Genomic DNA, 26097 nt, shown 5'->3' on the forward strand with positions numbered 1-26097 from the left:
CAATTAATTATTTAATGTGTATTGCACAGGTTGAAATCCACAGAAAACGAAACAAGGATACATTCCAAGTGTGGTGGTAGAGGGGGCACATCATGGTCAGCCATGATCAAGGATTTAGCCGTGGCTGTTTTTGGAAGGAGCATGTTAGCTCTGTTGCTTATTTCTGCAAAATTTTGAAATGCCAACAAAGAATCACAAGCCAAGCCAAGCCTCCTTTGGACCCACACAAGTGGAACTTATTATAGGTATGAAAGTGTTGAAGGTCTTTAAAGGAATAGTTTACCCAAAAATGAAAAAAATTTGGGTCACCATTGACTCCCATAGTAGTCTTTTGTCCTAGAATGGGAGTCAATGGTGACCCAAAACGGCTTAGTTACAAACTTTTGTGATTTGTGTATAGCACAACAAGGAAATGCATGAAGGTTTGTAACAACTGCAGGGTGAGCAAATGATGACAACATTTTTCATTTGTGGGTGAATTATTCCCAAAATTCTCTCATAACAAGTATCTTTTACATTTACATTTACATTTCTCTTTCAGACACTGTTCAGAAGAAATTTCCAGCAACTCCCCAAAAGCTTCTTCGGGCTGCTTTACGGGAAAAATAATGTGAATAATGATGAACATTAACCTAACAAATAATGATGAACATAAACCTTAGCAGGTTTTACATTCTAATTTATGTTTAATATTTAAAGTATTATACACATTTTGTTTCACACCTAATCTGTAAGATGATCATTTACCGTTCTTACTGTATATTTACAGTACCTTATATTTGAGCATTTATATATGTACTGTATACTCATATTTCTCAGGCAACATGAGAAGGACACTGTTACGCTGCAACACTGAGTGGACATAAGAGGTGAGGGCAAATTCAATGTTTTATTTATACATGTTTTATTAGCTAAGTTTTGTCTCTCTTTTTCCAGAGTCCAGAGTAATTGGTTTCTGCAGAATGATGGGCCACGTTCTGTTCAGGGTGTTCATTTTCTTCCCACTTGTCTCATCTTTCCATGCTCTTTTGACTAATAAATAATTAATAATGAACATTTTATGAAGTCGTTTTTCATTTTTTGTTGGTATTTAAATTGGAGACACATACCATTGCTTTTTAAAAGTGTTTTGTTATACAGAAGGCCCTGAATATCCCTTTAGTAGTCCAACAGGATGAGTATACATTCAGTAGAATTCCAGCAGAAGTCCTGTAGGAACTGAACATTTTAGCTTTCCTGTAGGATTACTGCAGGAGTCCTGTAGGATTCCTGTAGGGTTCATTCAGGAGTCCTTTGTGTTTCCTGTAGGATTCCTGCAGGAGTCCCACAGGGAAATGATCAAGAAAATCCTGTGGGATCCTCCAGGAATCTGCAGGTGTGCAGGTCCTGCAGGATTTTTCCTTCAGGATTTCCTGCAGGATTTTTTTGTAAGGGCACTTTCACACGACTCTCTTTTGATTCTTCAGTCCTGTCATCCACTTAAAATAACATCTAAAAACTTTAAATTCATATTTTATTTACTCGTGTAATAAAATCACAGTGGGTCTGTATCAGGTTTGATGTGAAGCACCGATGTAATGACTCACTGTAGCCTACAGAGGGCACTCGTGCTAAAAAAATACAGCACAGTTGACATGATCAACAGTTGATCATTGTTTCAGCTACTACATAACTTGTGTGCATGTCATAAAACTACAAATGAAAGAAATTATGGTGAAAGTAAATAAAATCGTTTGAAATGAATGACCTTCTCTCCTCCAGCCCCCAGTAGCGCCCAGCCCTCCATCCACTCCCACTGTAGAGCCCAGAGGCCACCGCCTCCCTGCACCCCCTCCCACTGGAGAGAGAAACACGACTCCTGTCCCAGCTCAGGAGGAGCGGGGCTCTTTGTCTGCGTTTCTCATTGATTTCTCATTGATTTCTCATGACTTCAGCATGGAGCTTCTGACACATGCAGGTATACTCATGAGATACTCGTGAAGAAACGGGATTTTACGACATCTTGAGCTCACATACACACACGCATATACACGAACCGTGGAGGTTTTGCGTGATAATCATCGTGTTTTTCAATCATGGGTTTCTGGAAGAACAGACACGAGTGGAAACTTCACGAGAACAGTTTCTTCATCATCATCATCATACTATTCACACTCACCAATGAAGGTAAAACACACACACACACTCTCTCTCTACCTTATATACACAAACGTGTGTAGTGTTTCATATTTCGTGCGTGCGTGCGTGTGTGTGTGTGTGTTATAGTAATACACAGTCACGATGAAAAATGTTTGTAGTTTGAAGCACAAAGTTTTGCACGGACGCAAATTTGAGCAGTTTTCTGCTCGTGCTAAAGACTGTGCACTTTAAACTCAATGGTTTATTTAAACATTTGTTTTAAACTTTCAAGCACTTGTGAACTCCTTCAGACTCAATGAATGAATGAATGAATCATGTTTAGACTGGACTGTAAAGTTCAGATGTTAAGGCCTATTAAACAACATTTTTTTTGCGTTATATAATATGTAAAGTTTGTTTCTATGTGTGCTTCACATCATTTACATAAAACTTGAGCTGAATATCAATCACATCAACTTCAATTTCATGAATATTCATGAGACTTCAGTGTTTTAAATAGAGAGTAGCTATAAGAAAAGTTTGACTTGTGTGTATGTGGCCTGAAATGAAAAGCTGAATAAACGTGTTTTCTCATAGCGGACAGATAAACAGCAAAGTGTTTTGCATAAATGTTTGTTGTTATGTGCTCCGTTTAATGTGATGATGTTTATCAGAAAGTCTTCCAACTTCTTTCTTTCTTTCTTTCTTTCTTTCTTTCTTTCTTTCTTTCTTTCTTTCTTTCTTTCTTTCTTTCTTTCTTTCTTTCTTTCTTTCTTTCTTTCTTTCTTTCTTTCTTTCTTTCTGTGTGGTCGTGCGCGCGCGTGTTTGGCCGTCTCGGGGGTCATTCAACAACCTGAAACATTTACATGAAGTCTTGAAAGATAAAAGCAGAGAGGACAGAAACATTTCACAGGTACTTGAGGTCTCTGCTTGATCTGCTGACCATCGCCTGTCTTTCTTATGCTAATAACAGACAGACCCCCCCACACACACAATACAATACAATAGTGAAGTGTGACTCTGCTTACCATGCCCCGTGTTATATTATATTTGAGGTTTTAGGCTTAGTCGTGTTGATTCATGTATGCATTATGATTGAGAGAATGAGATACTTGTGTTGTTTATTCAGTAAAGTTACAGTGCTTGATTTTCAGTGTCATATCTTCCTCTGGTGTGTGGAGCGTGAAACATGGTCTCAGATGTTTTCATGAGCTCCATTTGTTTGATATTTTTTGTTGTGCCTCTAGTGGATCTTGTTTCATTCATATTTAAGCCTGTCGTCCACATACTTGAAGTGCACAGAGATCCTGAATGGTGTCTCAGTGGGTCATTAAAAGTGTCTTTGATGGAGGGAGAGCGAGAGATGTGTTGATGGAGCGAACAGCTGCTTGAGTTTAATATGAGCTGTTGTTGAGATCTCACAGATTTCTCAGGAATGCTTGTGTGATGTCCTGAAGTGTTCTTTGTTTGAGAGGGATTCTCATACAGCTGCTGTTGAATGTGTGTTTACCGGCTCATACTCAGACAGATATCTTTTCTTTAGACAGAGGCTGAATGCTCGGTGTGTCACCTTGAATAAACTCAGTGGAGGAGGTCATGTTAAAGCATGTCTGATTTACAAACTTCTCAACATTCAATATGTTTGGTGTCTGGCCATGTGCAGCTGACACCAGACCTGTTTCATCACTTTCTTTATTCACCTCTCCAGCCGCCTGTAAGACGTCTTCATGTTAAATATGTCTTACATGCCATAGAAGAGATCTTGAATTCCATTCCAGAAATGTTTGATATGATAATACACTCTTCAGACATCCATAAGAGTACTTAACCTTAGTCTGTGTTCATTGAAGTCCAGTTTAGATCCATTAAAGACTAGTTAACTTTAGACCAAAACCAATGTTCTTGTGCTTAAATCGGTCTGTCTGTCTAGCACGATTATGTAATCGCAAAGTCTGCGATTATGAATTCATGCACAGCTTGTTGGTGAGGCACGGCTCTGTGATCAGTAGATAATGCTGCGGCATCTGAAAACACTGCGAGTTTGAGTTACTTATAATGTGCAGTTGGTTTGTTTTGATGTAAGCCATAATAACTAAAAAAAATACAGCCAATAACACAATAAAATCATGAGAACATAATAAAAAACATGATTTCTGAAACATTTTAGCATCAAGTTATCTCACTCTTCAAATATACTTTATTATCATGAAAATACCTGATGAGGCTCGATGAACAGTGATAGAAAGATGCCATTTAGAAAGGTAGGAAGATGGCATTTCCTAGTTATACGTGTGTTTTGGGACTACTTCTGCGGAGCATATTTGGAGTTTGTGCACAAGAGCGCCCTCTGGAGTTCAGATGCAACAGCATTTAAGCATACTTCACTGACAATCCTGCGCATAAGATATCGCAGATCCTGCAGCCCTAGTAACAGGTTCAAGCTCAGAAAATAACGTCACACATCTCTCTCAGTTTGTAGAATATTGTTTAATGCACTTACAATGAAAATGTAAATGTGTGTAGAACTTATGTCATTGATGGGACTTGTGTTTATGTGTGAGTTTAACAGTGTTTTATGGTAATTGTGATTCTTGTGTGTAAGATGCAAAAGTGACCATATTTACTCGTGATCATGAGATTTCAGTTCAGCAAGTGCCTCTATATCCTGCTTGCTTTTGCCATATTTTCTAAACATCTTTAAAAAAACTCTTGTGAAATGACGGCATTAGGAGTAGTTCACCTTGAAAATGAAAATTCTGTCATCATTTACTCACCCTCTTGTCATTTCAAACCTGTATGACTATCTTTATACTGCAGGACACAAGAAGAATGTTGTTTACAGCCTCCCATTCACCTGCATTGGTTACAACAGAAGTGAATAGGGGGCTGTGCTGTTCTGTTACCAACATTTTTCAAAATGTCTTCTTTTGTTTTCTGCAGAAGAAAGAAAGTCATACAGGTTTGTAATGACAAGAGTAAATGATGACAGAATTGTCATTTTGAAGGTGAACTACTCCTTTTAACCAATGTAATGCAACAAAAATGTAATTCCTCTCACGATAAGTCATTCCAAAAATCATGGTGATTACCTCCTGAAGACATACCTGGAATGTACCATGTTTGTCGCAGCAATGTACCAAATAACGTTTCTGGGACGTGATGAGCACATCCTAACGACCAAATAGGCACGTTGTTAAAATCGTTTTTCTAATTTAATTTAAACCCATACCACCCCTAACATGGAGGAATAAACTAATTTGTGATTTAATCTGTGCGGTAATGATTCCATTTTATGCACAATTGGAGTAATTCTCTATTCAAACATGTACAAACACAGTATAACGATTATAAAACTGATTATTATAATTTCCTGACATGCAGGATCCTAATATCTACAACTACCTCATCAACTTTTCATCGTCCTACTCGGGAGACTCTTTAAAAGGCTGAGTGTTAAAAATTGACGTGAATTTTGTAATGGATATTCAGCTTTGGAATCTACCGGGTTTAACCTGCTTTGTCGTCATACCTACAAACAAGGACCGCTAGGGTCGATTACGTTAGCTAACAACACAGTTGACTTACCCTTCCAGGTTAAACATTCCCAAAAAACCCACCTGGTTTTAAATGATTGTTTTACCACTGTCAATACCAATGCTACAGCCGCTCTAGCGCTCTCCTGAATGCCTGCCAAAATGGCCGAGTTCAGATTGCGTGACATCAACCTCCAGAGCTCTATAGAGAATATTGCCCAACACTAGTATGAGATAAGTTCAGTTTGATGTTGACATGATGTTCGTTGGTTGTTTTTTCTTTCTCAATGTAATGCTTGAGGTTCACCATCCATGCGTACGAAATCGCATACTTCCATACTATATAGTAGGCGAAAATGAGTATGAGTCATGTAGTATGTCTGAAACCTCAGTATGCACAAAACAGTAGGCGAGAAATACCTGGATGGTCTTCTGCATCAGATGGACACTTCTCTATCCCATGATGCAATTCATACTACAATCACACATACTATATAGAACGTACCGTTTTTTTACGGTCGATAGGTAGTTAATTTAAATCAGTACGTACTGTCATAGTATGCGATTTCCGACGCGGCGCATGTCTACTTGTGTTGAGGTGCTGCCATAAGATTGGCTGATTAGACATTTGCAGTAGGGTTGGGCGATGTCTACCAAATTGGCATCGGATGATGCCTACAGTGAAACATTGTGATACGATTCACTGTTTGTATTCACTTTCTACGTCAGTCTCAGTCTCGTGCACTCATGCATCGCGCAGCTTCCAAATCGTACTCAACTGCGGATAAGCATGAATGGACGAGCTCGACACATGCGCAGAATGTCATACTGTGGACTTGGCTGTCAACATTTGTCTTGAGAACGTGCTGTACGCGGACGGGATGTGCGGACCACCGCGGACCCTCCTGATGACGAAAATTGCATCATGCAGGGGAATCACGATGCCGGCCCAACATCGTGATGGCTGTTTGTGATACAGTAAGTTCTTATAAAGTATTACTTTGTGATGAACTTTTATTTGTCAGTTAAACTCTGATCTGGCTGTTTTCTGAGAGATCCAGTCCTGTTATGTGAATGATGTTGTGGTGGTATTTGATGAGGGTTTGATGTGGACATCAGCTCTTTCAGGATTCAAGTTTGGGAAGTTTGAGGGACTGTTTTGTGTTAGTTCAGATATGAGAATGAGAGCGATTACATTGAAGTTCATGTGCTTTACGTTACAGTCGCCCTCAGCACAACAGCGTCCAGATGAGATTTAATGAAAGAAATGTGTGTTCATGGCTCAGATTAATGAGACTTCAGCCTTGTTTAGTTTCACATTCCAGAGGGAAAACTCGACTTGAATCCTGACAATGCTTGTGAATCTCATTGTTTGTATGGACGTTGTTTCTTGTGTTTGTATTAAGGCTCCGTTCTGTCTCCAGAACACTCGTGAGAAGAGCCTCTCACTGTTTAACAGTTCTCATTATACTTCAATGTTTTAATGCCATTTACATTCTATGAAAACAGATGACACATGGTAAGTTTGTAGTTTGTCGTGACTCGTGTATATCGAAATGAAGTTGGTAATGGAAAAGTGTTTTCTGTATGTTCTTCATTCTCATCTTAGAGGCCGTTTCACAAGACTGTTTTCAACTAAAAACGGAAAACGTTTGATGTGTTTTGGCTGTTCATTTACACAACAACAGCATTTTTGAGGACTGAAACCGCAAACTTTTGAAAGTGCAACATTTTTGTAAACGACGGCATTATCGTTACAACTCGCAAACAACGTATTCCTCTCCCTTTTTAGAAAGTAAACATAAATGATAGCAGCCATAGGAACAGAGTATAACATAGCTTTACTGTTTAATAATTATGAAAAACAACAGAATAAAACAAACATGTACAAACTGCAAACTTTCGAGAATGACAACCCTATTTAAATGCGTGAGTCAATGCCCTGATAGTTCCATTTGTCTGCTTTTGTGATGATTGACACACTAGTAACCATAGCAATGTTCTGGCATCCCGCAGCTGTAAGAATATAACCTGTTTGGTATCTGTTTTTTTTTTAAGAGATTCGCTTCGTCCATCAATTAAACTAAAGTACCTCTGACAGATAGGGATGTAAGGATTCACAGTGAGCCAGTTGAAAATCGATTATAATATGTGACGATTCGGTTGAGACGTTATAAAAATCGCAGTACATGTTTTGAACCGCAGGGGCCGCTGTTTGTCTGCGAACTTGGTAAACGTGGATATGCTGATATTTCTTAAAAAAGTAAAAGTTAGGAAAAGCACTGACAAAGTCTTAGTTTGTTTATAATAAAGAGACTTTTGTATTATTCATTTTTTATTTGATTTGGAATTTGTTTTAAAACTGCAATTTAGTTTTGTTATTTGACATAAAATATATTTTATTTTACAAAGAATTGTGCAGCATTAGAGAAATAATAAAAGGGCAGTTGTTCATTTAAAAATTTCCTCAACTCATTCTGTAAAAAAATCGTGATTAAATCGCATCGTGAGATCAGAATCGTGCATCGCATCGTGAGCCGAGTGAATCGTTACATCCCTACTGACAGACGCGCTGTATTTTGTTGGAGATCGCTCTTTTGCAGTGTTACCATGTTCATTTATTTGATCCATTTTTATGTTTGTTGTTTGGTCTTAGATTATAAAGCTCCTCACATTAGGTGTCAGAAATGGTCAGTTGGGGATATAAGAGATTTTTGAGTCTTATAAAATATTTGTATTTTTAAGGTTTATTTTGGGCTTGTCTTTGTTTGCTGTTTTTTTCTATGAAGATCTGGCAACGTTGTCACTTTAGCGGCTAACGTTAGCCCCGTGTCAAATTTGCGAAAGGAAAGACTTCTTTCACTGCTGTTTTCTAGAACCTCACATACAGACGAAAAGATACGTCATAAACACACAGTTATTGAGTTCGGTTCCGTACACACTGCATATAGTTTTGGTAAATGCTGTGGTCACTATCTGCATTTTTACGGGGTTAATTCGATAGTAGAATGCAGTTATCACTCTTATCACACAGTTATCATAAAACTGATTTATCTGCAGTGTGTACGTGTATCAGTTTACTTCAGTGCAACAAAAAGGAGCGACAGGCAGCCGAAAGCTGAGTGAGTGACTGAGCTGAACGGTCCAGACCTCTTAGGCCGCTCGGTCTGCACAGCGCGGCAGTTGAACACACCTATAGTCTACACGTTTTGTGGCATTTGATCGGCTCTTTTGATCGCCCGTTATAGAGATCGCTGAGAAAGTGAGAAAGCGATTATCAGCCGATAATGATCGGCGATCGATCAATCGGAGCACCCCTTAGTGTTTCCCACAGGATTTTGAGAAATTGTGGCGCTGATGACGTCACGCGCTAATTAGCATATTTGTGAAGTCATCATGTGCATTTAGTCTAGTGTTGGCACACAACTACAACTACAGAACACACACACGCATGCACACCGCACCGTTTGGAGGGCGAGAGCTCACACACAGACTCATAGAGCACATAGAGAAAGGGTGTGTGTGAAACTGTGCAACCCTCGACGTCTAGTGTAAGTGAATGTGTATTGTATCTCTGATCTATGTATTAAAACAGATGAATATAAGATGATGTTGATCTGACGACTTTGTTCCTGGAGAAGCGTCAGAACACATGTCGATCAAAGGCATTTCACCTGTTGTTAGACTAGAGAACACTGAAAATCCATGATTCATTTCAAATCGAGATTTGTGTTGTTTTGTGCTTCCTTTTAAATTGATACACACTCAGAATAATGCATCTCACTCATTCTCATCGGATCTTTCTCTCTCGTGTGTTCTATAATTAAATGTGCTCTATCTAAAACTACAGTTACTCTGTAAATAATGAAATGTAAACCCTGTGTTAATGTTGTGTTAATGTTGCTCAGCTGTTGTGTTGTGTTTGAGAGGAGAACAGCTGCATGCCATGAAATCACTCTTCAGTGAATGATCACATCTCAACTCTTCTGTATGAGTGTTGAAGTTTCTCTGAAGTATAAAGGGTTGAAAACTCATCATCTCGTACACATCACTTCTCTGCTGTCGTGTGTAAGCACACATTATTACCCACAATGTATTTGGCCTCAGACTCTATACAGATGAGAAGTGTTGTGTTTTAAGAGGACAGCACTGAATGATGTGAAATGACACTACGCTTCAGTTTGTTTAAAAAGTACATAACATGAGATCATGAAAATGACATTTCATGCAGTGTGTAATGTTGCCGTGTTTGAAAGTAAGCAGTCTGCCAAGTTGTAAATCCGAAGGTGAATGAATCACAAAGTTATTGGCTTGCTAAAAAGGGAGTCGACTCTGAATCACGCAAACGAGTCGTCCCTAGTCCAATTCGCGAACCGCCACGGATTTACGCCACTACCTATAGTCCCGGCTACATCTTGCTAGGACTGCCCGCGAAAACTTCACTCTTCTCCCCCAAACAATGAAGCTCATGAGCCTCATTCGCAGTAAACCAATCACAGCAGACTAGACCATCTGACCAATCAATTCAGACTAGGCTAGCGGAAAGGAGGGGATTAGACATATGATTCGTGGACGAATCATTTGAGAGTCAGTCAAGAAGTAAGGTAAGAAAAACTGCCTGTTATTGCGAAATAGTGTTTTTTACAACTTCTAGGTACATAAACTTGTTGGACACTCCATAAACCAAAGTAGGACCTTAAAAATCCCTAGTTATGTACTCTTTAAAGGTGCCATAAGCGATTTCTGAAAACTGTTGATGTTATTTGAAATTGACAACAAAACCGACCCACTACTACGCTCTCAACCACAACGCAGGCATAAAATGCTCCTTCCGTGTCAACTCAACCCAAGGTCCCTGGCTCGAATTTTAGATTTTTTTAGTAGGGATGCACCGAATGTTCGGCCACTGAAAATGTTCGGCCGAAAATAGCAAAAAATGCAAGTTTGGTGTTCGGTCGGATATGTGAAGTGGCCGAATAAATTTGAGAGAGAGAGAGAGACAGAGACAGAGACGCATGCTTTATTACTGCTGAAAACATTTTAGCAGTGTGGGTGAAATTTCCGCATGAAAGCGTCTTTACCGGTCGGTAACTTTACTTCAGACGGAAGCGGGCGGTCTGACAGTAGCCCTGCCGCTCGCGACATCCTTCGACATCATACAGTGGTCGTGTGCACAGTTCCCTGTACTAAACAACTTGTCAAAGTATGCTGTGTGCATCCCGGCCACGAGTGCACCTTCTGAGAGAACAGTCAGCTTTTGTGGGCGGAGTTTGGAGGAGAGACGTGAGCTGAAATGGTTGTCAGTCAGAATTGCTTGCATTGGATGTTTTTTTTTTCTCAAATCATTTTGCAATGTAGCCTATAATAATCCAAGAGCTTTAGTTTATTGGTATTTTTAGTTTATAGGCCTAATGTGGAATGACAGTTTTTAATGAAGTGTTTTGTTGTAGGGGTTCAGAGTAACTTGCATTACATTCTTTTAGCAGTCAGTTATAGGCCTAATTAATATAGGCTATTCATGAAGGGAGAGGGCTCAATTTTTTGTTTGAATTTACTTTGTTTTGCTCAATTTTATATTAAGTTGTATTGTATTTTATTGAAAGCAAGACAACTTATAAAAAGCACATTTTGACTATTCAGTTTGTGCAATGGTGAAAAAAAGGAACACGAAACCGTGTTCGGTATTATTCGGCCTTCGGCCAAGTGTTTCACATCATGTTTGGCTTCGGCCAAGAATTTTCGTTTCGGTGCATCCCTATTTTTTAGCATGACTTGCATCTAAAGTGATGAAAGGTAAAATATTAAAGGTCATGGAATATTGAGTAATCCTGAGTAATCCACTAATTTCTAGAGTGTAAACCCGGATAAGTTGGCAATATTTTAATATTCAAAATTTTAGAGATTCTTGGTTTAAGTAAGCAGAACCTTCAAATTTTGATTACTGTTAAGTTAAAGTTCTTAACAAATCTTAGTTAGCTAAACTAAATTCTTTCGGTTTCATTATTTTGCATGTTCCTTAGTCTTAATATGCATAAATCAAAAACCTTGACTTATGCAATCCAAAATGAGCAAGAAGAGACTAATGTCAGAACTGGCATTAGCACAGTTACTGCTCACTGGTAACATACCACATGTTACAGGTGAAATGTAGCTTCGCAGAGACTAGGCACATGCACCACTCTTCTAAACAATGGTAACCACAAAACTGAAAAATATGTCAAACTCTTCTAAATATCTAAGAGAAGTGAACATTAAACACTAACAAGTCTTTAACTTTACTAAAAACATATAAAATAATCATATTTTTTTATTTACTCTCCTAATGCAGTCTGATGCAAAGCATGCTGGGAATTGGAAATCCTTCTTGACCAATTGTTGAATTAACATGTTTAAATTAAGTAAGGAGCAAATACATTTTTTGAGTTTTAGTCAAGTTAATCAAAAATAATCATTATACTTTACTCAAAAGTAAAAAAGTGTTTCACGAACTTAAAATATTTAAGTAAGTAGAACTTTTTTATAAAATTAAGTTTACATTACTTAATCTGTTTGATTATTTTGAACATTTGGGTTTACAGTGAGGGGGGTAAAAATGAACATTTTTAACTTAAATTTCAAGCCAAATTAGAAGGGGTGAAAATTACGTGAGAAACATGCCAGCGTCATAATTGTATTTTTACACATAGATCGGTAGATCTTTTATTAAAATCTGTTAACTTTAGCAATCCTTGCCGCACTTTTTGCCAATGGTGACAGCTCAAAAATGAAGAGAAGGCATTTTTCAAATTGTTTTTACAAAATTTGCATGCATATAACTCTAGAACCGCCCGAGACACCTTAATGTACTTTTAAATTCTTATGTATTTTCTACATTTCTTTTGGGAACTACATTTATAAGGCCTTATATGGTTCAGTTCTAGAGATATGATGATCTAAATGTGGCTTCATGAGTAAACTGTAAAAATGGACACATTTTAAGACATCAAAAACCAGATGTGGGTCAATTTGAAAAAATGTGGTACTTTATTTATTTTAAAGAAGAACAAATTATGTTGAAACTAGATATGCATCTTTTTCTATCTATCAAAACAACTGCCGTGAACATAACCATTTCAGTGTCTTTTTGGCACTGAGTTACTTTCAAAAAGTATGGGGTTGAGGCACATTAACTTGGTCTTAGTATGTTATTCATAAGATTCTATATTTGTTTGAGGTTCAGGAACATTTTGATAAAGGGATGTTGTTAATTATGGCCCGAGCACCAATGATGTGAGGAATTGATCCATTTGTTATCATCTCCAAAATGAATCGCATTTTTGAGAGCCTATAAACATGCTTGAAAACTAATGAAAGTTTGCATATATATGTCAGAGGGGGATTTCAGGATAAAGTGTGGTTAAATGGCTCCAAAGCACCACCTACAAAATTTCATTGAAGGTACCTCTGACGGTTCTGGAGTAACAGGCATGCAAATTTTGTAAAAAGAAACACGGAAATGGCCTTTTCTTTATTTTCGAGCTGTCACCATTGGCATAAAATGCGACAAGGATTGCTAAAGTTAACAGATTTTACTAATAGATCTACCGATCTCTGTGTAAAAATAAAATTATGACGCTGGCATGTTTCTCATGTCATTTTCACCTTCTAATTTGGCTCCAAATTAAATTTTCATTTTTATCCCCCTCTAGAAATGAGTTAATTACTCAATAAATATTCTTTCATCGCTTTCATCACTTCAGATGTTGCTTTTGCTTCTATAAAAATATTTTAAAAAATCACTGGTTGCTGCTTGATCATTAGTCATGCAGTCCGCTCCGCTGAGGGTTTAGTTCACACACGTGTGTGTCTTTCAGGCTCCGTCCTGCTTTTCTGCTGCTGTGCTATGTGTGTTTAGCTGTAGCGAGAACATGAATGGCATCTTTGTCCCAGAAACTTCAAATTCCTCCACAGGAATCCAGAACGCCAGAGAGCAACTTCACTGCATCAGGGCAAATGAAACATATCAAGAAGAAACAACTCTAATAACAGTTCAGCATCTGTTGATGTCTTTATTTGCTAAAGCTAAAGAAACCTTACGTTTCTTTTTAAGATGTCCTTCATGAACTGTTTTATAATAGATATAGACTGGTAATAAAGAGAAATATTGTTGGATCATCTCCAGTGGTTTTGCCGGAAGCTGTTGAGGACACTTGCTGAAGTGAGATGATGCTTGAGGATTCTTATGATCAATAATGATGAATCAAACAAGTAGGCACACATGTCTAGATGAGATTTCTTTATGACACATTCAATGAAAATGCAGCATGCCTGTGTAATAATCTCTTTCACCCAAACACTTTCGTACATGAATCAGTTTTGTAGTGATGGTGATAATAGTAGTGATGGTCAGAACAGCTGCGTGTGAGATCCTAATGAAGGTTAAACACTAGGGATGCTCAATAAATTATCGGCCATATCGGTATCGGCAGATAAATGGTCATTTTTAATGTTATCGTATCAGCCGATAATAAAATTTAGGATGATATTATAGCCGATAACGTCATTTTCTCTGGTTGAACCGCTTCTCAAAGTTAAAATCCAGTACAGTACTGTCTTTCTGTCATCATCATTCACTTACTGCTATTATCAAAACATTGTTGATGTAGGTACAGCATGTAGATATTTATGAATGTGTAAATTATAGGAACAAAATCATATTGTTAAAGGCGGGATAACATGCTATGTCATGCATTCTGACTTCTTCACACTGTTAAACGTGCTGGCTTCTCATGCTTAACATTCCGTCCCACTGCCTGCCTCCAGCAGCTCGTGTTTTTCCGGAAATGATCATACAGCTGTATCTCTCTTTTATAAATTTGATGAAACTAAATACTCTTCAAAGATACGACGTATGCAATACTACTCTATAGGCACTCAAGATTAATATGAGATTGGCAGAAACTGAGTATGTTACCCCATCTTTAAATCCCACTGCTGTCTGTAATGCTTTCTGTCTTGAGAGCTGTTAGACTTGTGGCTATAGAGAAGACCTTTCTGGGTTGCTCTGGGAGAACATCTATAATTAGCAATAAAATAATAAATAAATAAACATTACACATAAAAGTGAAATAATCTTGAATTTGTGTAAAGTAGGCTTGGTACATGATTTTCAGGGGAAAAATAATTTTCTGTCTCATAAAATGTTATATTAATATTTAGGTACTGTATATCGACCAACATATCGGTTATCGGCTACCAGTGTTCAAGAATTATCTGTAATCGGCCAAAATGTATTTATTGGTGCATCCCTATTAAATGATGTGTGTGGATGAATAATGATTTGTCAAGTTGTGTTTGTGTGAGCATTTACACACACAATGTACATACTACCTGACACATGCTGTCTATAGAGCTGTCTATATAGGTGTCAGGCAGTAGACGTCATGTAGACGCTCTGAAGAAACTTGGACCTGTCATAATCTGCCCATGAATGAATGAAAATATCTCAATGAATGACACAGTAGATTCATGTGAATGCAGAGATGATGGCTGATGGTTTTCAGTCAAGAGACATTTATATGATCATGTCAAAAGCAGAAGTCATGACCAAACTCAAGAGAAAACATCATTCAGTGATTAAAGATACACTAGAGAGACTCTAGTGGGATGATGTCACTGCAGACATGTGCAGTGGTCCTCTGAAACATCTCTCTCATCAGTGTGATGTATAGAGCTCCAGTCACTCTCAGCTCTTCATTCAGACGTGTTTTCTTGTTTTTCAGTGACGTACGTGCGGTCGGCCTCTTTCTACTTCACCAAAGAGGCCAAGTCTCAGGACGCCCTTCACGGTCGCAGTGCTATGCTGCGCTGCGAGGTGAGCGATCCTCAGGGTGTTGTGTACACATGGATACACAACAGCCAAACCGTCACCAACACAGAGCGACGCTTTATAGAGGACGGGAACCTGAAATTCACAGTCATCGACAGAATAGAGGATGCTGGAAGCTTCCAATGCGTCGCCTCTAAAAACAGCAGTGGTGAAGAGGAACGGAGCGCCGAGGTCTCCTTCAACATCAAGTGTAAGTCCAGCAGTCATGTGTGGCATGAGAAAACACACGTGAAGTGCAGAAAACTAAACAAGAGCCACATGAGAGCTCAAGTTATTTTCAGACGGTGAGTGGCGGTCAAACAAAGCTCTCCTTTATGTTGCATGTCATAGCCGAACAGAGACGTGAGTTTGTGCGGTGACGGCTGACAGATGGTGCGAATGAATGGAGGAGTTTGTTTTTGATAATGACTCTCCAGCCGCTGATAATCTGTTCTCGCTCTCGAGCAGGGTTAGAAAGTGGTGCGGTGACCCTGAAGAGTCCTGAATCACAGACGGACATTCAGAGCTCCTCACAGGTCATTCTACGCTGCAATATAGATGGACATCCACGGTAAACTGTTCATCTTTGTTACCCAGAATTCCTCTCTCTTCACATGGAGTCTTGTCTAAGCATGTTCTCTTTTCCTGTACAGACCGACCAACCGCTGGTACAAAGACAGAAATTCACTGACAGAGAAGAGCTACAAAATCAACAACAAAGAGCGAACGCTCATGCTGCCCAGCGTCAGTCCTGATGATAATGGACTCTATCACTGCTGTGCTAAAAACGCCGCCGGTCAAGTGTGCAGTACAGACAACTTCACTCTCAACATCATAGGTAATGACATCCATGACATGTGTCAGTGTTTAAGAGCTCAAATATCACGCTTTCCTCAGCTGAGCACAAATTATAAACATGGAGCGAAATTAAAATCAAAATACACGTGACATCACTCACATCAGATGAGATCATACACACACATCATCTTAACACGAAATCTCACACTCACGTTTGTTTTGAGTCATATAGGGGTCATTCTCACGAAACAACTGAAACATCATGGCAGTAAAGATTTTAAAGAACATAATTCGGTAACACAAAAATGATCATAATAAACATCATTTTGTTCTCTACCTTGCACAAAGCATAAATGTATGGTAACTAATTTTAACATAGAAATTAGTTCTTTTTCTGCTGAAATTCTCATAACCGCAACTCGTCCTGATTATATGATTATATTAACAGAAAAAAAAATATTCCGAAAAAAACTATTGGATGTTCTGAAATGACAGAAAAAATTTACAGAATATTCATGTATAATAAAAAGGAAGAAATAGTGTCCATGACTGATATAAGATAAAGATATTTACATTACCTTTGATTTTATGTGAAGAAACACATCTACCAGTACATTTCAAATGGCTGTCAGGTTAACAGATTACTTTATATTTTTCTAGTTAAAAGCGTAATATTCTCATTACGCTGTGTACACAACTTCTCATTACCGATACAGGTAGTTTTTCACATTTAAAAATTGTTACTTGTATAATTTTTTATTCAAATATACTTCATTAATGTCTTATTATGTACGATTGCTTGCTAAGCCATCGTGGCCTCTCTTTTTTAGCAAAACATGCTATGCGACTGATTTTTGTAAAAAATGTTCAAAATTGTGTTAAACTGTCAGTTAAAGTTTTCAAATGAATGCTTTCAAACATGTCATTCCTTGTTTTTAAAGAATAAAAGGAAAATTGTTGATGTGAGGTTTTTTTTGTACATTTTGAAACCAAGGTTTTGTCAGAATCACTGATACACGATTGAACCATTGTTTAGAGAACTTTTTTATTCGATTTTTTTATTTATTTACTAGATTTATTTGAGTTTTATTGCTAATGAAAGTATAATGTTGTGTTCAGATAAGAGTTTTCCTCAGGTGCTGGTGAAGCCGGAGAGTTTGGTGGTGTTGAGGAATGAAGAAGCCTTCTTTCACTGTCAGTTTACAGCTGAACCACAGCCGAGTGTGGAGTGGTATCATGACAATGAGCTGCTGTCTAACAAGAGCCGGTACTACACACAACAACACAACTCATCATGACACAAAGCTGTTTGCAGAATATTTGCTTGATTTCTGGAGAACAAGTCATAAAGAAAGCAAACACTGCTGTGTTTGTTGTTTCAGGATTTTTATTTTGAGCAATGGTTCGCTCTTCATCAGTCAGGTGAAACAGAGAAACGCAGGTGTGTATAAATGTGTGGCTCAGGGACCTCGCGGGCCGCCCGTCTCTCTCGAAGCCTCGCTCGTCTTAGCAGGTAACACACACTCTCCTCTTCTGCTCGCACCTGATTTCGTGCTTCTTTCGCTCACACTTTCTCTCCCCGTCATCTTAAGAAATCGAGGACATGATACCAAGGCAGTCAAAGGTGTTCACGGCGGACTCTCTGGAGCGGGTGATGTGCCGACCGCCCCGTGGCCACCCGGACCCTGAGGTTTGGTGGGAACATGCGGGTCAGAGGGTTCCCGCTGAGGGTCGAGTGTATCAGGACGGACTGGCACTGGTTTTCAGCCCGACTCGCGGTGAGGACTCGGGAACATACACGTGTTTGGCTCAAAACAAGGCGGGACAGAGAAAACAAGAGCTGACCGTCACTGTAGCAAGTGAGTTTTACAACACAAACACATGAAGTCAACAGATTTCTCCATCGTGACTGTAGTGGAGCTGACAGAGATGTTTTCTATTCACTAAAATGTAAATCGCGTCTTTTCAGCTGTATTTGTCAAATGTGTGTGACACTTCTGAACACAAAAAGCCAAAATTTCATTCATTTAGCAACAGGCCAGTGTTTATTTCCTAATCCTGACACTTGTGTTGAGGTGTTTTACTCTTGAATATATATCACATTCCTCTTCATTGTGAGGGGTATTCTCATCTTGTGAATTGATATCATGCGATGTCATGTGACTTTAAGCATTGAATGAATGGACAGGCCTGTCCGTATCAGTATGACACAAAAACAGCTTTAGTATCACTAAATCACTGTGGAAGAAGCTCTGTGTCAGAGCTTTTTTCAGAGCTGATTTAGCTCAATTTCAATATGGCAACACATGGATAACAAATCTCATTGGTGATGAGAATGCAGCGCGATTTGACGCTCTCCATGTGTTGGCATATTTGAATGCCGTTTGTCATGAGAGAAGCTAAACTATAGTGTGTTTATGTGTTGGATTGTGATATTAAACCTGTCGTGTGTGTGCGTGCAGCGAAGCCGGAATGGATTGAGAAGCCGGTGGACAGTCAGATGGAGGAGGGTCGTGTCGGGTTCTTACACTGCCACACTCGAGCCACACCTCAACCGGAGGTCACATGGTACCGTAACATGCAGCCAATCGGCGCAGAGGTGAGCCGGTGATGATGTCATGCTGCCATTATGTTTGTAACCCAATCGTCAAGTCCTGAGGCCAGTGAAATTCTTTGAAGATGTGTGATATCTTATAGTTTAATACACAACACTTCTCAAACAGTGACCCATTTTACTTCAGCTTCACACTCCTTTACTCCGTCACATCTCACAACTGTTATTTGTTTTATATGTAATGTATATAAAGTAAGACATGGGAGTGTATCACTCATGACGTTGAATATGTAAAGCTGCAGATGAAATATACACGTGTAGCCTGTGGCTATAAAATGATCCTGAACCCCTCCTCTGTGTTGAAGGACGTGCGTTTCAAGCTGTTCACAAACGGATCTCTGCGCATTAATAACGTGGAGGTGTATGATGGACATCTGTACAGCTGTGAGAGCAGAACTGAAGCTGGAAAGCTTCACGCTCAGGCTCGAGTCTATGTGCTGGGTGAGCAGACACTTTCTATACAGCTTTCTATATAAGAAAATACATGTTTAACCCAGAAACTGGGGACATGAGAAACAGCACACATGAATTACACTTACTGTTTCAAGTACAAACAGGTTTTAATGGAAACATGTGACAAACACGCGGGATTAACATCACATACAAAATATCGCATGCGATGATTGATACTTTTACAGCAGAATATACAGTTTTACAAAATATCTGAAGTTTTCTGTAAACAAATGAAGTGATGATGAAGTTGAAAACATTAGTTTACTGTGTACAACCGTCTTTATTGGTAAAATGTTATTTATATTGTTGTGTTGTGTTATTTCAGAGCGTCTAAAGTTCACACCAACGCCGCAGCCGTTTCAGTGTCTGGAGCTGAATAAAGAAGGATATCTACAGTGTTCCGCTAAAGGCCGACAGACCCCTAGCATCCGCTGGATCAGAACAGGTCTGCACACACATACACACTTAAAGCCCAAAGTATAGTCTGGCCGTCCACGCGCCGCCCGCATGACGTAACTTGCGACACACACTTTTTTAGACCGCGCGGACGGAGCGCGTACAACAGCGCATGAGTGAAAAAAAGTTGAACCGGCCGAGTCGACTAGGTGACATACTGCTCATGTGTCGAACTTGTCTATCCGTCCGTGATTGACTATGATCAAGAAGCTGTGCGGACACGTGTGTGTGCGAAACTGACACGGACGCGGAAAGTCAAGTATACCCGGCCCTTTACAGTTCCTTAAGGACATACAGTAGAAAAAAATCAACACACGGGCTTAGCCAGCAAACCCAGAACATTCCTCTAACATAACAATGTAAAAAAACCTTTTATTTTTGGAAACCTTAAAGGCAGGGTAATTGATTTCTGAAAAGTGTTGTTGTATATACAACAACAACAACAACATATCTTGGTTCTGACGAACAGCAAAACCAATGTTACTCCCATACTGATCCGAATCAAAGCAACCTACTCAGGGGTGATTTTTAGACTATCTTGCTCTCCAACGTCTCTCTGCTGGAAAGCCTTCACCATAGTATCGCAGGTGCTAGCGTATCTCCGCTGAAAGCCTTCGCCATACCGCAGATCCTAACACGTCTCTGCTGGAAAGCTTTTATAATATTGACGCAGGGTCATAATAGCTCCTGCCTGACTTTTATCCTTCTTTTTATACTTAAAATCCACAGACCCTTTGATTTTAAGTAATGAATACGACATCGCTCTTTCTACAGTCTTATTAATACCTGCATGTGCTTGCTCTCTTACCTCCGTCAACATTAGCGGACACGCCCCTTACTGCTGATTGGCTACAAGTTTGTTTTGGTACTGGCCCGATTCAGTTTTCCAATGTGTTTTTGAAAAAATGCTAAGCTTGCCTTTAAAAGAAGATAAGCATGCTTATCTTAAGGTTATTTTTGAAACCATATTTGCAGGATGGCATTTGTTTTGTGAAACAGTAATATGAATGTATAACACTCTCTTACGGTTAGTGGTGAGTGACTGACATGTTTAGAGTCACAGTAAATATTAATGTTGTAAATCCAGCTTCTTATAGAAGGTTGTTGTTATTTGTTGTTCCGCTGCAGACGGCAGTGATATCCCGGCGTGGGTCGAGCAGCAGGGCGGCACTCTTCACTTCACAAGAGTGACACGGACAAACGCGGGGAACTACACCTGTCTTGCCGCCAATAACCAGCAGGGAGAAATCCGAGCGGTGGTTCAGCTCACTGTCGCAGGTTACGCACAAACCTTTCATACAACGCTCTGATACGATGCACTGCACTTCCTACAGACATTCACTCTCAATCCTCTCCTGTTTTTCAGTCTATGTGGTGTTTAAACTCAAGCCAGAGAATACCACGGTATATCAGGGTCACACCGCGGTACTTCACTGTCAGGCCAGCGGAGACCCTCCACCCTTCATTCAGTGGAAGAAGAAAGACACATTTCTAGAGGCGGACAAGAGCAGGTCAGCGCTAAATAACATGTGTTCATGTCAGTGAGCGTGTAAGGAGTGACATCACTAAACCCTCTACTGATCCTCAATCAGATTTCAGAAGATGCCCAACGGCTCTCTGGTCATTCATGATGTCAGCACCGAGGATACAGGAAGTTACACGTGCATTGCAGGAAACAGCTGTAACATCGCACACACTACAGCTGAACTCTACGTCGTGGGTCAGTCAAACTCAACATGCTTTCACAATTGGCCGATTTTTTTCCACATGTCCCACTGAACTGAAGCAGTGATATATTTCTCTGCGTTTACAGAGAAGCCGGTGCAGCACTCGCTGGCAGATGAGGAGAAGACTCCATATAAAATGATTCAGACCATCGGTCTGTCGGTGGGGGCGGCAGTCGCTTACATCATCATCGTGTTGGGCCTCATGTTTTACTGCAAACAGAGGCGCAACGCTCAGAGACTGCAGAAGAGTCAGGACGGAGACGAGCGAGAGCTGGAGTGTCTGAACGGTAAGTTTTCACGAGCACATGACAGCGTACGGTAACAGATGACAGGCGTATGAACATGATCCGACTGTGATGACAGGAGACGTTCAGCAGAATGGTCACACGACGGCGGAGATCCAGGATGAGATGCCGCTCGCCAACATGAGCTCCAAACGGCACAGCAGCCACGACAAGCTTCATTTCCCCCGGAACAACCTGCACACCATCACCACGCTGGGTAATAACACACACACACACACACACACATACACAAGGGCTTCCGCATCATTCGTGCTGATTGAAGCCAAGCGTTTGTGTGCTGCAGGTAAAGGAGAGTTTGGTGACGTTCTGATGGCTAAAGCGACAGCTGGTGACGGTGGTGATGAGGAGGAAACGGTGGTGATGGTGAAGAGCCTGCAGACGCGTGATGAACACGTGCAGGTGGATTTCAGGCGTGAATGTGACATGTTTGCCAAACTCAGTCACGCTAACATCGCTCGACTGCTGGGCATCTGCAGAGACATTGAGCCGCACTACATGATCATGGAGTACACGGACATGGTAATATCAGCTGATCACAGCCAATCACAAGAGAGATTTCACTGCAGTCAGCTCCACTAGATTGGCTTCATGTTTCTGTATAGACGGTTTCATCTTAACAACGTAAACAAACGTTACTGCGTATGCGCACTTTTGTGACCCCAACTGAACTTCCGGTATACTTTCACAAACAATAGAGCGCCTGTAGATGATTTCTGCTAACAATCAAAAGAAACCGAGAAGAACCGCTACTTGGCTAAACTTGTCTCTCCAATATTTTGAATTTAGACTGCGATACCAAGCTCAACCGCTAGATGTCAATGTACCATACGGTTTCTTTAAATATGCGACCAAACTACAGGACCCATTCAACCAATTGTTTATTTAATAAAGTGAACATAGCACGTTTATTTAATGCAGTTATTATCCAGTAAAATAATACTATAAATGAATATTAACATAAATATATAAAAAAATATAAATAGTTATATTATTAGACACTAGCCAAACACAAACTGGAAGTTAACCGGGGGTCAGGCACGCGCGTGCGTGTCTGATGAAACGGTCTATATAGTGCTCTTCACAGAAAACATTGTAGAACATATGACACAAGTGACATTAAGAAGCTTCGTCACCTGGTGTTTTTAATCTATCAGCCGTGTTAAACGTAATGTGGAAAATAATTCTTCTTAAATACTCAGTCTGTCTCTCGGCGAGTGGAAACTACACATTTCACAGATTTCAACCCAACTTTACTGCTGTGTGTGATTTTCAGGGTGATTTGAAACAGTACCTGAGAGTTTCCAAGAGCAAAGATGACAAGGTCAAAGTTCAACCTCTCAGCACCAAACAGAAGGTCAGTCGTCTCTCTCTCACACACACACACACACACACACACACACACACACACACACACACAGAGCGGGTTTACTCTCTGCTCTCACGCTTTCTCTCTCGCTCGCTCTCTGTGTGCAGGTGTGGGTGTGTCTGCAGGTTGCTCGAGGGATGGAGCATCTGTCTAACCAGAGATTCGTGCACAGAGACCTGGCCGCGCGTAACTGTCTGATCTCATCTAAACGTCAGGTGAAAGTGTCTGCTCTGGGTCTCAGTAAAGACGTCTACAACAGGTATCGTGTCCACATGTCAGCTGTTCTGAGGAATGATGATGAATGATGCCGTTTCACTGATCGTTCTCCGTTTCACACACAGCGAGTATTATCATTACCGTCAGTCGTGGATTCCTCTGCGCTGGCTGCCGTCTGAAGCTGTCTGTGAGGATGATTTCTCCACTAAGACAGACGTCTGGTCATTTGGAGTGCTCATGTGGGAGGTGTTCAGTTTCGGGGAAATGCCGTATGCAGAACTCACTGATGACAAAGTCCTTGAAGGTATGAAATCATCATTTAATGCTTGTTTGCTGAAATGTACCTACGTTTCTAGCAATGAGCAGCAATGAGTAACCCGAGGATGGGTTACAAAGAGCCCATCCATCTGTGTTTTGGGGTTGCTTGACGGTGAACTGAAGGTTTGGATTTGTTTGTGTAGCTCTGCAGGAAGGGAAGCTGAAACCGTCTCCTCCGGAGGGATGTCCATCTCGAGTTTATAAACTGATGGAGAAGTGCTGGGCCGGCAGTCCTAAAGATCGACTGTCGTTCAGTGATATCGTCACGGCTCTCAGCGAGCTTCCCTCTGAAAGTAAAGTGTGACACCGGAAACACTCTTAACCCTCTGTGCCGTTTATATATTAGTTTATCAAACACTTGTTGACGGGTAAATGAGATTTCACCCATCACATCTTTTGTTTTATTAAGATCTAGTGCCTTTGTAATATCAAACCATGCACTGAGCAGTTTTATATTGTGGAAGGATCGTCTCTGGAACCTCTTAAGTTTTTTTTAAAAGGTCCTGTTTTCAATGTACAGAAAGGTACTGTTTATATGACTTTTTTATGATGTTTATGAATTAAGCCTCTTTTATATACAGTATATAATACAGAAGTACTGGTAGACTGTTGAGATAACGCGTATAAAATGACACGAATGTCATTGTTCAAATTTCAAGTGCCTGTCAAATGAAGGACTTTCGTATGCTGTATGTCACGACTTGGAAAAGCCTTGAATGTTTTTATACATTGAAAGTGTTTTATTGTTTAGTAAGAGTGTTTTATCATGCCAATGCTATCCACATATATACACATTCAGAGCTATTCTAGACTCTGGAAACAAAAGACAATTTTGAACAAAAGCTTCTGTTGCGTATTCTGCTTTTGCAATAAAAATCTTGCTTTTGACGAAACTTGTTTGATTTTGCTTTCTTGAATAAGTTGTGTATGACACGTTCAAAACTCAGAAAATGAACACAATGAAACACTGTATCTACACTACCAGATGAACAGTAAATGATAAACGGCTGTGTTTCCTAACCAGCATTTGATCCTGCTGCCAGTCATGTCAATGAAAACGTGAACATGTGTTGGACTTGAAATAAATAGCCTGCTTAAGATATTTGTGTTGTAAGAATGTACTGGGAGACTAAAGATACAAAAGCAGTGAAAGTAAGAGAAGGTTTTATCATTAACATCTGTTAACTTTCTATGAATTCAATCGAATGTTTGGGCATACCAACATGGCAGCCAAGGTGGCCAGTAGCTCCTCACTGCAGAACGCGAGATCCAGGGGGCAAGGTTGGATCCAGATCCAGTCTCCTCCCATTGCATTGTGATTGGTCGACACTGGACCCAGTCTCCTCCCACTGCGTCTTGATTGGTCGACGGATTTCTGCAGCAGTTTTGCCACAACACACGTGATACGAAATCGTTTCCGCCTCGAGTCAGAACTTAAGTTATTCAATTGATGGAAAAACAAACTTTATTAACGTATTTTTAATAACATATTTTATTACATTTAGGTTTAGGGTAAGGGTTTAGGTTAACATAACTGTGATCATTACTTACAGGCGTTCATTAAATGATGATGACATTGATAAGAGCAAACCTTGGTGACCACGGGTTGCAACTTAACTCTCCAAATTGTGACGACATATCTAAAGTGGGAGTAGTTGGATCTGGATTTAACCTCGCCCCCTTGATCTTGTGTTCTGCAGTGAGAATCCTCTTTCTTTTTGTTTGTTGTTAGTTGTTGAATTAATGGCTTTGTCGAAATACCCACACTTGCAGTCATTGGACTTGACCACTTGACTACATTCATGTGATTTGGCCCAAGTTTTCAAATGTGCAACACTTTAGGCTTTACTGTGATATTATATGTAATATCGAATTATATAGTCAAGTCAAGATTTATTTGTATTTGTATTGCATCAAAGCAGCTGTACCCCAAAAAACAAAGAAAAGAAAAGCACATGTTAGCCAAACATAGAATAAATAAAGATATAATCTGAAAGTAGTAGTATAACTCAAACTGGAAAGCATTGAATAGCGCTCCGAAGCCAAAGAGAGGGGCCCATGACAAATGTTTTCACTCTGAAATGTTTTATATATCTATACTCTTTGGCTTCGGAGCAGTTTTCAAGGCTTTCCAGTGTAAGTTATACTAATACTTTCAGATTATATCTTTATTTATTCTATGTTTGGCTAACATGTGCTTTTCTTTTTTTTTGTATAAAATGTCTTATACTTAATGGTTTCAACTAAGTTTTTGGAGAATAAATTTGGTTGAACTAATGTTACATTGTCAGTCAGTGTAACACAATATCTATGTACAAATTCAAACAACATTCTTATTCTGACTTG

General features: G+C 39.7%; 1 protein-coding gene across 2 annotated transcripts; it reads left to right on the plus strand.

The window, feature by feature from the left end:
• The first annotated feature begins 1845 nt into the window (after positions 1-1845).
• On the plus strand, positions 1846-24638 carry ptk7a (protein tyrosine kinase 7a). Of its 2 annotated transcripts, none has more exons than XM_057344679.1 (20): positions 1846-2166; positions 15413-15709; positions 15967-16069; positions 16152-16336; positions 17416-17563; positions 17679-17809; positions 17889-18155; positions 18759-18895; positions 19216-19351; positions 19689-19808; positions 20948-21097; positions 21186-21330; positions 21412-21539; positions 21633-21833; positions 21910-22047; positions 22135-22370; positions 23125-23205; positions 23325-23476; positions 23559-23737; positions 23895-24638. In XM_057344679.1, the coding sequence occupies exons 1-20, from the start codon at positions 2076-2078 to the stop codon at positions 24053-24055; spliced, it is 3186 nt and encodes a 1061-aa protein (XP_057200662.1). In that variant the 5' UTR covers positions 1846-2075; the 3' UTR covers positions 24056-24638. The 2 variants fall into 2 exon arrangements, with proteins under 2 accessions (XP_057200662.1, XP_057200663.1); XM_057344680.1 differs by lacking the exon at positions 1846-2166 and adding an exon at positions 6550-6629.
• The last annotated feature ends 1459 nt before the right edge of the window (positions 24639-26097 follow it).

Source organism: Triplophysa rosa, linkage group LG10 (assembly GCF_024868665.1).
Source record: "Triplophysa rosa linkage group LG10, Trosa_1v2, whole genome shotgun sequence".
NCBI lineage: Eukaryota > Metazoa > Chordata > Actinopteri > Cypriniformes > Nemacheilidae > Triplophysa > Triplophysa rosa.

Excerpts from the sequence above, each read along its gene's own strand:
- ptk7a (XM_057344679.1), top strand. The coding sequence starts at position 2,076 with ATGGGTTTCTGGAAGAACAGACACGAGTGGAAACTTCACGAGAACAGT. Across the intron at positions 16,337-17,415 it reads CTTCACTCTCAACATCATAG|ATAAGAGTTTTCCTCAGGTG; the intron begins GTAATGACATCC and ends TGTTGTGTTCAG. Across the intron at positions 23,206-23,324 it reads CTCTCAGCACCAAACAGAAG|GTGTGGGTGTGTCTGCAGGT; the intron begins GTCAGTCGTCTC and ends CTCTGTGTGCAG.